The sequence below is a fragment of the Pinus tabuliformis genome, chromosome 2_1 (genome assembly GCF_031772625.1).
Source record: "Pinus tabuliformis cultivar Carrire ecotype Pingquan chromosome 2_1, CPIR1, whole genome shotgun sequence".
In the NCBI taxonomy this organism is placed as follows: Eukaryota; Viridiplantae; Streptophyta; class Pinopsida; order Pinales; family Pinaceae; genus Pinus; species Pinus tabuliformis.
The window spans coordinates 739,401,870-739,416,768 of NC_142299.1; the positions used below are offsets into that span (position 1 = coordinate 739,401,870).

A 14,899-nucleotide genomic window follows, 5' to 3' on the forward strand; every position below is an offset into this window, starting at 1 on the left:
TCCAAGTGACCCTCAAGCCTTCTCTTATACTTTTCCTGTTGACATCTCAACGGCCGAGAATAAGTCCCTAATCAACAGCTAAAATTAGATATGGCTTGATCCATGTCTTTTGGGCCATTCTAACACAGATTTGTTAGGATATTCCGACACATAGGAAATAGTTAAGTACAACTTGGTCTAGTGTAGAGTTAGGTATAGAGTTAGGTAAAGTGTGTTTCTTTACCGTTGTACATTTTGTAACTTACAATCCGACGGTCACGATATGTAGTGATCCGACGGTTCATTCTCTCCTCGGTATTACGACACTTGATCCGTGGCTTGAGACCCGATTGGTCCATGAATTCTATTTAAAGCGCAAGGAGGGTCATTTGTAGGGTAATCCGTGCATGAGAGAAACATATGTAAATTTTCATTCTTTTATTAATAAATTGCCTGAAGTGGCCGCGTTGGCTCAGGCCGTGGACTGTTTCCCTCTTTGAGTTCTCTCCTCGGTATTACCGACACTTGATCCGTGGCTTGACACCCAATTGGTCCATGAATTCTATTTAAAGCGCATGGAGGGTCATTTGTAGGGTAATCCGTCCATGAGAGAAACATATGTAAATTTTCATTCTTTTATTATTAAATTGCCTGAAGTGGCCGCGTTGGCTCAGGCCGTGGACTGTTTCCCTCTTTGAGGGTTTTAACCACGTCAAAATACTGGTGTATTGATCTGCGATCTGGTTGTGAGCGGTGTCCTTTTGGTGTTCTGTCTGAGGAACTTACCCTGTAAATTCCTACATGGTATCAGAGCTATTTGAGGGCCGCGTCCGTTGGTGTTCTGTCTGAGGAACTTACCCTGTAAATTCCTACAAGATTCATATTAATACACACTAATATTTTATTTTCCCTAAGTTTAGACTTAGGGACTCCATTAAAAATATTAATTATTTTAATATCTCCTGATTTGTTTAGAATTTGCCCAAACCCTTTCTAGGTATCGGAGATCTTATGTTCCCCAACCTCTCCACCAAATTTTGTGGCTAGAGCACATCCGATGCTACCCCAAATCGGTACCTATATAGGATGTTAGACTATCGTACAGATATGTCTGCATTTGTGTGAGCCACCTAGTTATTGTATGTTGTTGTATGGGTTGATTTTCTTGCTACCCATTGCACGAGTAGCATCCTGCCACCTTCTGCAACCTGTTAGTTTTTGTATGGCTGTCAAGCGAGAGTACAAGTTTGCTCTGTAGGCCCTCAAGGGAGGACACTATGAAGACCACATCCCCTTGAAATAAGAATAAGAAATCAAAACATGATGTAGGGGGCAATCACCATCCACATGTGTGTCCTCCTGTTGTCGCTCAGATTGTACAAGCACCGCGACAACGGCTCAAGGCGGGGGTTGTCACTTTGATCCCCGCCAACTCTGTTCTAGTTGTCTCCCAACAGCAGGGCATAAAGGGTAGTCCCTATGGAAATGAGATAATGAAAGACAAGTTGGAAACCAACTTGTCCGGGAGACACAGTTGAGTGGCCTAGCTACTTGGTTAAATTTAGCAAGACTTAAGGATTTAATTAGATTTAGAAATGAGACCAGTGCCTTATGGAGTCAAAATTCTTGCTTATTACAAATTAAGATCACGTAATCGGATGGACAACCACTGCTTAAATGATTAGCTAACCTATAGGCTATGCAAATCCTAAGATATACGTGTAATGCAAGGATCTTGATTACTTTTAAATTATATGCCTAGTCTAAATGGAACCTTCTTTTTAACTGTTTTGAGAACAATAGAGTAGGTTGTGGGATGGAAGCCAATGTGAAGCAAGCAGAGGCTTGATTAACGATACCTCCCCCTGTGTTCCAAAAAACAAGTGCCTCTGGCACTACAGAGACTATGGCTCTGACGACTGCAAGGTCACTATGTTAGCCACTAGAATTGTGTTTAATCCCTCAAACTAGGTGAGAAAGGGTGGCCCTAGAGGTCTATCAACCAAGCTTATGCTTGGAGGTAAATTATTAGTGCAAGCTAAGCCTAGGATGCTTATGCAATGAAATGGGTAAGTGGGTATTGAATTAAGATTGTTTATGTTCTTTAAGTACTTGATGTTAATTTCCTTATAGCAACAGTACTTAATAATAAATTGAAAGACAATCTTAAAACAAGACAAGTGCTCAATGATACAAGTGTCAATGTTAAACAATAGATCAATCGACAAGATGCTTAGAATAAATATCTACTTCAACAATGATTACTTAAGATATACCAATGACCAATGTTAAGAGATGCTCACTTAGTATGATAACCAATGAAACTTAAAATGCCAATTGCTTACGATAAACAATAAAATTACCAAAACTTCTTAAGATTGTGAAAGAGCACAAGGTTATGAGCTTAACTTAGAGCAATCATCAAATAATTTCTCAATAATGCTTCAACCAAAATATCAATTAGATTTTAATGACCAAATTAACTTAGACCGTCAACAAGATTAAAAGATTTAGAGCTTAGATGTTTGAGTGATTTTAGTGTCAAGTTAACAATTTTTCAAGTCAACACAAAACAAGCGATAGATAGAACTTAACAACATAAACCACTATGAGCCAATTTAATCATGAAAGAGCCACTTATGATGAAGATAGGACAGCAGCAAGTAAACCACTTCCAACCAAGAAATATTAATCATATAAAACAAAAAATTACCAATAAATAGCCTAGTGACTTGCATATTGATAAAATAACCTTTACAACGTAAATTGATGAACTTTTAGCCCTCTTAAAATATCTTCAAAAAATATTAGATCTGATTATACTTTTTATGCAAAGACATCAACCACTAGAAATTAGAGATCTATGCTCAAAAATTGATGCCCAAGACACTTAGATGCTATGATAACATGCTAGAAGCCACACCAATTAATTTTACGCCCTTTAGAATGCTCTTTTCATATTTATATCAGATCTGATCTAGAGATTATGCAGAGATATTCTAGAAAATAAATGACTAGATCTAAGCTAGATATATCATGCCCAAGTAGCCAAAACACTAGCAAACTTTTACCATGAAAATATTATAGTGTTTAGACCACTTAGATGTGATTTTAGGGCATTTAATTCACTGTTATAAACTGAATATGACAGCTGAAGCAAAACAATGATAAAGTGAGGGTTTAGAGAGCAAACCCTAGGCCCAAGGCCTTGTAGCACACTTGCCCAAAATGCCAAAAAAAATTCCAATGGTTTTGCCCCCTGAAAATACAAATTTTGAGCCAATTTTCTCTGCAAAACACACCAAGTATTCGGTCCAAAAAATTCAGAGATGAACAAAGGTCAAACTAAGGCCAAGAAGGGCTAGCACTAGGCCCAATAGGGCTAGCGATGGGCTAGAGAAGGCCTAGGAGGCCTAGCGGCTAGTGATTGAGGCTAAGGAAGGGCTGAAAGGAGTCAAAAGGAGCGCCAAAAGGGAGAGCGAAGGCTTAGAAGGGAGGCTAAGAAGACGAAGGAGAAGATGGCTTGAAAGCCCACGACAAGCGCCTTAGGGCAGTCGTCTAGGGCAAAGGAGGGGGATCAAGGCCCTTTAGGGCTTGCGGCCTGCCTCTAGGGGGCTAAAATGATGACGTTGGGACCACAAAGCTTTACACAGAGGCTCAGGAGGAAGACATTGGCCTTGGAGGGAGAAGATCCAGGCCCAAGATCCATAAAACTTTGAAACCCTTGCTCCAAAAATTTAATTTGCTTTAGATCTGCAATTTGCTTCAAATTTTCTTCAGTAGCTGGCCTTGCAAAAATATTGGAGACTAGATCTTACCCTCAAAAAACTAGATCTAGCTCTAATCTAGCTCTTCCCAATTGATTTCACCTACACAAATGAATTTACAAATACCCAGAACCCCAATATATACAAAAACCTCAAAACCCCAATTAGAAAAAATAATATTATACAAATTTATTTACAAAAATAAAATTTTACAATGCTTTTAAAAGGAATTTTGAGAAATAATGTTTTTAGAGATTTTTTGATAAATGGCTAAGTATACTTTGGAAAATAAATGCAAGCTATAGCCTTAGCGAAGTTAGATAAACCATAAAAATATTTGAAGTCCAAACAAGCTCAGCCTATGTACACGGTTTGTGAACTTGGAGCCCAGGGACTAGGAAACCTGTAAACACTATATATTTTCTTCAAGAAAGCTTATTAGACATATGGCGAATCAGATCACCTAAGATAGACCCAAAATCTACCAATAGAATGTTTTTATCACCATCTAATGAATAAACAAACTTTTAAAATTTTAAACACAATATAGGAATTCCCGTACCCAACACGTACAACAAATAAGTAGACAATAAACACCATGAACGGCACTCCAAAGTCTTTATTATGATTCAAAAAACGTTCCCAGTGGAGCAGTAGTGTTACATCAGCATTTCTACAGAATTTTCTTAACCAAACATCAGATGATTTGAGAAACAAATGACTCTTAATTTATAGATAAATCCTCCAAACGGAAAAATAGCGGCTAGTTGGCTTGATCCTTGTCAAAATAATCTCAGTCGTTGAAACATATTTAATCATCTTTTAATCTCCACCGTTGAAAATATTTATTTTTGAAGAATTTTTGAAGTTCTCATTGAACCCATTTTTTATTAAAGCTCAAAAATAATTATTTTGAGTTAATTTCCTCAAAAAATTGACTTTGACTTAACCACCAAGGACTAAGAGTCCATTTTTTTCTTGAAATTTCCAATATTCCCGTGGTCGGGGACCTTCAAAAATTCCCACGATTTTTTCCACTCAAAGAATTTAATTTCTCTAGGACTTTAATTTTGGCTCTAATTAACTAATTTTCTGGCTTAAGATTAATTTAATTTTTGCCAGAAAAATTAATTAATTGACACTTGAAGGAATTAATTATTTTTTTCACCCTCTAATATTTTAGTCATGGTGTCTAAATATGAGGGGCCATGCAGTAAAATATTTTTTACATAAGATTTTACATTTACAACCCTCAAAGGGGGAATACCTGTTCATTATAGACCCTCGAATAATTATCCAATTCTACGACAAAATATGATCTAGTAAACCAAGCGATTTGTAATAAAATAATTTATCCAATTAGATTAAATTATTCCTAAATCACTTTTACATAAGACTTTACTAAAATACTAAAACTCACCTAAGACTTTGACGATAAATTTCACCCTAGCTTTGGGGTGAGGCTGGAGGGAAAAACTATGTCGATCATCCGTATTTAGAAATACAAATGAATTAGTGAAACAAAAAACCTCCTAGGATGAAATTCGTCGCCAAAATAATAGGCTTACCTAGGTTGTTACATATATACATGGTCTTACTAACATTATTTACATTAAAAATTTGCTAAATGGGTTTACAATGACAAAATAGCTGATGGCTGATAATCTCAATCTTTGAAGAAAAATATGGTACATTTGCTTCCTTGGAACTTTGACAAAATGTGTGCAACACCTCCCTAATGTATGCCTCAACCTCATCAAGGTAAATCACAAATAAAATCAAGAGGGGGGCATCCCTACTTAATCCCACTGAACTCTTGATATAGTTATAGAGACTCTGTGTTGTACAATGCTGACCCATAATAGAGAGATTTGAGGATTCCAATATATCCCAACCTTTGGAATAGAATGTCTCAAGATGGGATCAAAGGCCATGTAGAAGGCCACAAAACAACATAAGGCCTTAGAGGACTGCTACCTAGCCTTTTAGAGAAGAAAGGTCATATGTTCAAGGCCACTCCCAAAAATTATCTTTATCTTAAATGAGTATCATCCATTCCGGTGTACTGCTGATGAGCTAGGTCTCACATATAAATTTTATATCAGACATCACATTCAAACAGTGCTGCCATACCAGAGATATCCCGATAATGAGATGACCCACATTCCATGGAACAAACACATATCAAGTGTCAAATCTAGTGATGTGCATCATGTCTGGTGCCTCCTTCCTATCCAAATTGACCCAAGGGCACCATATAACATAAAGACTGTAACATAACTGACATTCACTTAGCACATATTAGGCATCATAACCATTGCTTCCATGCTTTCTGTCTCCTCCCTAATCCACATTGACCCCTGTTCACTGAAGAATGATGTCTGCCATCAAAGGATTCTTTTTCTTTTTTGGTTGTATAGTTGTTGGCGTAAGGTTTCAAAGGCTTGTTGAGTGTCTGATATCAAAACTAACAGGTATGGACACTAGGATTAATCAACTATATGATATAGCTTGAATCTTACTGGGATATTGGGGCATATCTGGAAATCAAGGGTGATTTCTTCAAGGCCACAGTTGAAGCGTTATGACTGACCTGAACGGGTAACCAAACAAAGTGAAGCAGTTGTTTCATATGCAGGATGTACTGCCTCCGAGGGAACAGAAATCTATTTCTGATGTTTAATGCATTCCTCCTAAAGAGAGACTTGATCCAAACTGTCATTAAAATTTTCTGAACGTTATCCAAAGTTTTAATACATGATGGATAATTGTGTTAAAATGACAAATAGTCGAATCAAGTGAATACACTTATAAAACCTGAATGTAAACATGTATGGAACTTGAACTCGGTACTTGTGACCTAAAGACAATTGAATGTAAATACCAACCAGCTATAGTCATATGTATGTGACAATTAACAAAGTAACACAACAATCTAAATGAGTACCTCTGACTTTGAAGACACTTCCAAGAAAGATTATTACCCCAGATGTGAGGATCACATGCAGATCATTTTCAAAAGGAGATAGACAGGAGACTGAGCCAACAGGCAACCCTTCATATGGAGCAAATCTGGTAACTGGAACTGGTTCTTCATCCCTCCAAATTCTCACCTGAGTTATCAATCAGTGCAGCAACCATCAATTTTACTGCAGATAATCCCACATCCCAAAACATCAAAAATAATACATTTTGCCTGCTGTCTTCTTGCCATAAAAGAAAATCATAGGGTAATAATACGAAACAGGACAAATACCAATTTATAAAAGCGTTTACATCAAAATAAACCTATGTTGGCAGGAAACGTGGATTCGGGGACAGGTGCGTCACTTTTTGAAACAGGGTACATGGGTTCGTCGGGGGTATATTATAATTATATATATTATATATTTTATAAATTATAATATATATGAATTTTGAAATCTTCCAACTTACAACAAGAAAAATAAATCATTTAAAGACTTAAACATGAACATTCACTTTGAAATTTCAAATTTGATATCAAGTGGAAATGGCAATTTACATATTGAAATGAAGACAATAACTCCCTTCAAGAAGAAAACCAAAGTAGATTATAAAATTAATATATCTGTTTAAAGAACTTTAAACCATAAAAACACATTCCTCACATATGGATACTACTGAATAAATAAAGAACTTAGTATCGAAGTGTTGTGTTGAGTGTGATGAAACATTTATATTATATGGGTATTGACATTGTGGAGAAATTTATCAAAGCGGAAGAAACACAAGGAAATTAGCGAACGCTTAAGATAGAAAAACATATTTTTTTAAGTGCATATATCCTTCAAGCTTCAAATAACTTGTACTTAATGGTATTTCTCCCTTTTTTTGAAGCATATATCCTCCTTATGATGACTTGTACTTAAATGGTATTTCTATAAAAGAATATTGTATTTCAATTAGAGGCATGCATTACTAATTAGTGGTTACATCATTAAGAAATAAAATCCAGGAACTAATTCATGGCAAAGAAATTTTAAAAACCTGTACTTTTGAAATGATGGGACTTTAAGACCTCAAAACTTTAGATTTGAAATGTTTTACTAAAATAGGAATTTTGATAAAAACTCATGGCAAAGAAATTAAAAAATATGTACTTCTTTTGAAATGATGGGACTTTAAGACCTCAGAACTTTAAATTTGAAATGTTTTACTTAGATAAGAAATTTTTTTCTTGCTCGACACCACATGAGAACCCATAACACACGCTTTTTTGGGGTTCACGCACCCATTTTCAGGGTTCGGCGAACCCATTTAGGCAAACGAACCCAGCCCACAAGTATTGAGTATCAGGTTCTTATGGGAATAACCCGGTTTGTATGGGTGCATTTGGGAAGTCCCCGGTCCAACACCTGGTTCATGGGGACGAGAACCTAGGACGGGTTCATGAACCCCACCCTCAGGTTCGCAAACCTGTTATATAAAATTAAATAAATTGTAGTTGGTAAGTATTTAAAGGGCATGATCTTTCATTCACCAAGAGGCACCCAAGAATGTATTTAAGCCAAGGCCTCCCACAATGTAATTCATCATTCAAGTTTATTAATAAAATATATAGATTTCTTGTCTAATGTTGAGTTTATCTGCTTTATTTGGTATCAAAGCCACCACCGCGTTGTTGTCGTTGTCCGTACAACGCGTCCACAACTTGTCCACCTCAATTCACTGTGCTCTGTCCCGTCTTCCTGTGCCCCTTTCCCCTATCACCCTCACACCCTCACCAGCATTGTTCCCTGTACGTTGTTCCCTTACCACTCGCTGACTCTGTCAAACTCCAGGTTTCGCCATTCTACTTGTGCCTTCCGCTATGTGTCCTCACTCAACCCTCCACCCCGACGTTGTTATATACATCCCTGCACCAGTGTGCTGCAAACCAGCTGTTCAATCACCCATCTATTCGGCCTTGTCCCTGTCTACCTTAACTCTCAACCATATATAACAGTGGACCCCTTCCCCAACATTGCAGTCGACCCATGCTCTATCAGCAAGGGTCTCTGTGGACAGAGATAGCATAAGATAACCTGCCGCCTTTTTGGGAACACAGCCAAGCAACGTGACTAGTCATAAGTTATATAATTAATATAACTATATATCAATTATATATAAATTATATAAATTAAATGACTATAAATTATATATCATAAGTTATATAATTAATATAAGTTAATCTAATTAATTTATGTAATTAATTTAATTATATAATTATATAAAAATTATTAAAAAAATAAATAAATAAATTTAAAGATTATTTAATTATTATTCGATAAAAATTTTAAAAATTAAAAATTTAGGCTCAAATTAAGAAAAAGAGTTAAGTTGGATAAATACACATCGCCACATACTCCAGCAATGACTCCATTGTGAAAATTCCTAAACCCGGAATACCTGTTGCAACAAACTGATGTTACTTCTCCTACTTGTTAATCCATACAAGTTATTCACTGTGTTCTACGGTAAATATCGAAGTAAATACAACTGCAGCATTCACTACTTTAAATAATATGCCGAAACAAAAAACTAAACAGGAAAAAGATACAACAGTAACAACCCAATGACAGTTATTTTTGGACAAATGTCCCTGGAAAAACCCAATGAGAGAAAACTAATGTAGCAGCTCTGAGGATTTTATTATTATGTAGTAGTAATTTATTAATACAACACAATGACACAGTTATTTTTGGGCAAATGTCCCCAGAAAAACCCAATGCGGGAAAACCGATGCAGCAACTCTAAGGGTTTTATTATTATGTAGTAGTAATTTCTGAATACAACTTCTGGATGCCTTCCCGACAATCTAGTTACAGAGAATATCACTGACAGAGAGATCTGTGAGATTACCTCACACTACCACTGGAAATCTTGGCTGATCCAGCCCCTAAATGACTACCTGTCACTGCTTCTGTGTTGCCTCTATGCAGTGTCTACGTCAGCCCAGCGTCAAACCCTCTAGGGATAGCGTCACTCCTCCAGCTAATCGATTTTCTACCTAGGAACTTCGATTTCTGCCTCTCGGTCTCACACCCCAGCACCCAGCTTCTAAAATCGAACCCTCCAGCAAATTTTCAGACATCCTCTCGGCTTCTACGTTGCCTCTGTGTGGGCTTTTGTAGCTCTGCATCAGCCCCTCTGGCTCTGCGTTGCCAATGTTGGATCTCCCTCTGTCTTCTTTGTTGAGTTTTCTCCAACCGGGAAAGATTTCCCTTCGGATACTATCTCTGCCCCTCACTGCAAAAGCTCACTTCAAATTTCTTACCGACAGCTACTATGCTTCAGAAATTCGATCTTTTGAACTCTCTTTGTGTGTTCCCCAAGTGCCCATCAAGCCTTCTCTTACAATCCTCTCGCTGATCAATCAACAGCCCAGATTAGATTCTAATCAATGGCTAGGATCATATTGACTTGATCTTCATTTTCTTCAAGAAGTTACACCCATAGTTTAGATTAATACCCATTAATTATTTTAATTTCCTAAGTTCAGACTTAGGATCCCATTAAAAATAATTAATTATTTTAATGAAACTGTCTCTGGGTGGAGTTTCCCAAAACGATTTCTGGGTATTAGAGAATGCATGTATCTAAGTCTCCCTGCAAATTTTGAGACTTAGAGCACATGCGATGCTACCAGAAATCAACACTCCCTCTTAGTGAGGAATGTGCTCTAGCAATGCAACCTACTGAAGCATCACTCTATTATGTAACATCTCCTTCTCTGTTGCTGATGTCGAACATCACTGCCCACCAACTACTGCACAAATGCTACATTTGTAATGTTGTTGACCCTGCCACTGTCAACACTGCATCCGTACTGCGACTCCCTCTGAATTCTGCATCCACGGTGTTGCTGGCACTGCCACTACCAACTGCATCTGCATTGCAACCTTCTCCAACTGTTGTTGCTACTGCATCAGCAACAGAAAAGCATCCTAAATTACTGAACTAGTGTTCAGTATAATGCATCTCGCTGCTGGAGTTTGACCGCTGCTAGTGTCTATGCTGACCATCTGAAGCCTCTTCGTTGCCACTGACCTCTGCTTTGTGCCATCTGCACTGTTGCCAACTTTTCTCTGCGCTGTTCAGTCTTTGGCACTCCCAGAGTGTTCAGTATGATGCATCTCACTATTGGAATCTGATTGTTGTTAGTCTCTACGCTGACCCTTTGAAGCCTCTGTGTTGTTGTTGACCTCTGCTTTGTGCCATTTGCGGTGCTGCCAACTCTGCTCAGTGTTGCTAAGTCTTTGGCACTCTTAGCCACTGCAACTATCACTCTAACACTCCTCTGCACCAACTAACACTGGTCCATCCTGCTACTACTGATCTGGGCTCCCGCAACAAGGAATTGATCCGAGAGGTGGACTCCTCAAGGATCCTGCCCATCTGTAGCTCTTTCAAACTATAGCCCTAAATCAGACCACCTCCCTCCTGAAGGTATCTCGGTTGTCATGGCAAACTCATCCTCCTCGATCTTCACGGGAGAATCCTTCGGATCATGCTTCTCATCTTTGACCTTCTTTCTGAGAGGACACTATGTTGCATAGTGACCCATTTCACCACACCTGAAGCATTTAATCTTCAAAACATCCTTCTTCCACCTTCGCTGCTCATGCTGCCCCTTGGATGCAAAGGTTGCATTCTCTTCCTCCTCCTTGGGCTTCAACCCATTGTTGTTGCTTCCATCAAGTTTACACTTGACCAATTCCCTCCTCGGCTCCTCTTGCTTAAGAGTTGCCCACATCTCATTCCAATGTGGCAAAGTCAGCCTGCCCAGGATGCTATGGACAAAGATTTGCCACTCCTCTGAGACTCAATTGAGGGCTAGTCTAACCATCTCACAACCTTGAGGTGTCGACCCCACAGCTGCCAACTCATCTCGGGTCCCCTGAAGCTTCGTGAGGAACGGATCAATGTGTTCCCCCTTCTGCATCTGCGTAGATCTCATCTTCTGCTCCAAGTACATCTTTCGTTGTTCGGAAGATCTTTGATACAGCGTCGAAAATGCATCCCACATCTCTTTGGCAGTATTTCTGTTAGCTATGTGACAGACTATATGATCCTTCACTCCGTTGAGGATCATTCTTTTTGTCTTCTCCATTTCTCCCTTGTACTTCTTGAGCTGATCTGGATCTGTGGGCTCGGCTACCATGCTGTCGACATAGAATTTAAGAAAATGCTCATCCAGAAGGCATGACATCCTTGCTTTCCAGATCACATAGTTGGATGCACCATCCAACCTGTCCTGATCTCTCAGCCCACTAGTTGCCATCTCTACCAAATAGAAATGTCGAATAGCCTCCTCTCTCCTCTACGTAGCACTGGACTGGCCTACGCACTCCCTTCTAGAGCTTGTGTTGAAGTTTCTAAGTTTACTTAGTTAGAAACCCTCCATGCACTTTATCTGATTTATTCCTACCTACTTGTTATTTTCTTAACAAGTTATTTACAATGTAAACACTGAAAATAAACACTAGTGCATGCTCAACATATTACAAATCAGCAACTAAAAGAAGCAAGAACAAACACACCATATGACACCATCATTTTCGGATTAATATCCCCTGAAAAACCCAATGCGGGAAAACCGGTGCGGCTATCTAAGGGTTTTCTTATTAAGCAATATCAGAGTACAATCTGGGTGCCGAAACTGGCCTACCCAACAGATAATTTCCATAGCAGTAATACCTCTCCGTTTCAGACAAATCTACTGGCCGAAACCCCAGATAATCCTTTCGGCAGCTACTCAGCACCAATCTGCCCCAAAAACCCCAGTGTCTGTCCAATCTGGACTGCGTCAGCCTCTCCTAGCCTAGCGCTAGCCCTGTGTCAACCTCTCCTAGCCTTGCGTCAACCTATCTTGGCCTGTGTCAGCCCCAGGAGGCCCTACGTCAGCTCTCTGAGCCTCTGCGTCAGCTACGCTGGCCCCTCTGGTGCTCTGTGCAGCACTTAGCTGCCTCTGCGTGGCCCTGCATGAGCACTGGTTGCTCCTACGTCTCTCTCTCTGGCTGCTCTGCTGCTATCCCGACACTATCTCTGCCTCTCTGTCTCTCTGTACTCAATGCCCCTCAGTTGCTCTCCTGATCACTGATTCTATCTCTCTTAGCAAACCCCGCTCTAGAGAATAAAATGACTGATCACTCTGGTGTTTTCTCCAAGTGACCCTCAAGCCTCCCCTTATACTTTTCCTGTTGACATCTCAATGGCCGAGATTAAGTCCCTAATCAACGGCTAAGATTAGATCTAGCTTGATCCTTGTCTTTTGGACCACTCTAACACAGATTCATATTAATACACATTAATATTTTATTTTCCCTAAGTTTAGACTTAGGGACTCCATTAAAAATATTAATTATTTTAATATCTCCTGATCTATATAGAATCTGCCCAAACCCTTTCTAGGTATTGGAGATCTCATGTGCCCCAACCTCTCCACCAAATTTCGTGGCTAGAGCGCATCCAATGCTACCCCAAATCAACACTCCCTCTTAGCGAGGACTATGCTCTAGCAATACTCCTTACTAAGTATTACTCTGATCATCTGGCATCGGTACCTGTGTTGATGCTAGACCTTCCTGCCCAACATCCTCTGCATAGCTGCATCCTGTACTGTTGCCCATGGTTCTACCACTACCACTGCTGCATCTATATGACAGCTCTCTCTGCATCCGTGTTGCTGCTCGTCCTTTCTCCCAGCACTGCATCCGCACTACACCTCCTCTCATCACGCTACATCGTGCTGCCCACTGCTGCACTGCAACTCAGTTACTTAGAAGTAAGTAACTGATCTCCCAACTGACCTCCCTATTGTGCTAGAAACACCCTCTGGTGCTGAAGCTCCCTCTGCCGCTGACAAGTGCTCCCTCTCTCTGACCTCTGTGCTGCTGCAACAACTCCCTACATCTCGCACCGTTGCACACCTCTCTGTGCCTTCCTGCACTGGTGCAACACTCCTGTACCTCTCACACTACTGCAGCCTGCTAGCTCTGCGTTGTCTCGGGACTCCTGCACTGTAGCTCTCTCTGTCGCTCCATCTGCATCCGTCTCTACCCACCCAGCCAGTCCTTCTACTCCTCATCGGGGTTCTCGTAACAAGGTCTAATCCAAGAGGTTGGGTACCTCAAGGATCCTGCCCCTCATCGCATGTAGACCATCTGACTACGACTTGATGTCTCCCCACTTTCGCTCAAGTGGCGCGTGTGCACTCATGGCACAATCATCGTCTGTCAAAACTTCCTTCTCTGCTCGTGCTAGCACTGCCTTAGTTTCAGAAGACTCTCCCTTGCTCTCCTTCCTTGGACACTGGGTCGCATAGTGACCCAGATCCCCACAGTGGAAGCACTTGATCTTGGAGAGATCTTTCTTCTTCCGCTTTTCCTACTTTCCCTCAGATGCTAGGGCCACATCCTCCTCCTCCTGCTTGACCTTGATCCCTTTGTTGCTGCCAATGTTGCAGTACTCGCGATAAAATCGCAATTTTATCATAAAATCAGGGTTTCTTAAATTCAACGATAAAATTGCCTGATAAATACACACTTTCTTTCGGCGATTTTTTCCAAAAAATTGTGATTCGATAGGAAAAAATCGCGTGCCATTACAACAGTGCATTTATAAAACAAAAATCATGATTTTTTGACATTCATTTGCACAAACAGCGGCACGCTGGCAGCAACGGGGTTTTGGAGTGACCTCTTGGTCGTTTGGGAGCTAAATCCGCTGATTAGAGGAGAAAAACGAAGTGAGAGCTAAGGAGGAGACGAATTTTCTCCATCAAACCAGTATGGGCACCAAAATTTTGTGTTTTGTAACTTTGTTTTGGTTTTTTTTTTTATGTTTTTGGTTGGGTTTGGAATCTGGATAACCCATTGTTTATCAAAAGAATTCAATGGGTTATCAAATATTTTTGAATTGATTTGAATCTTGATGGGGTTTTTGTCATTTGATTTTTCATTTTGTTTGTTAAAATTTCTTAAATTGTCAAAAATTCCATGTGTTTTGTTATGTTACTCATGTATGTAATTTTTTTTAGTTTTTGTAAATTGTAAGTTTGTAACTTGTAAATTGTAATCCTTATTTTGCCATAGGTTCACCGAATCACCATTCAACTTCAAAGTTCAAAGTTCAAAGTCAAACATGCCAAG

At 39.5% G+C, this 14,899-nt stretch overlaps 1 protein-coding gene across 4 annotated transcripts in view; it reads right to left on the reverse strand.

Annotated features, from left to right (window-relative positions):
• The window catches only part of LOC149202706 (varicose-related protein-like), a 385,050-nt gene that overhangs the window by 207,933 nt on the left and 162,218 nt on the right, over window positions 1–14,899 (reverse strand). For all 4 annotated transcript variants that reach the window (XM_089403225.1, XM_089403224.1, XM_089403226.1 and 1 more), the window contains one exon: window positions 6,731–6,859. In XM_089403225.1, coding sequence (XP_089259351.1) covers window positions 6,731–6,859 — 129 coding nt within the window. The remainder of the gene's footprint in view (window positions 1–6,730; window positions 6,860–14,899) is intronic.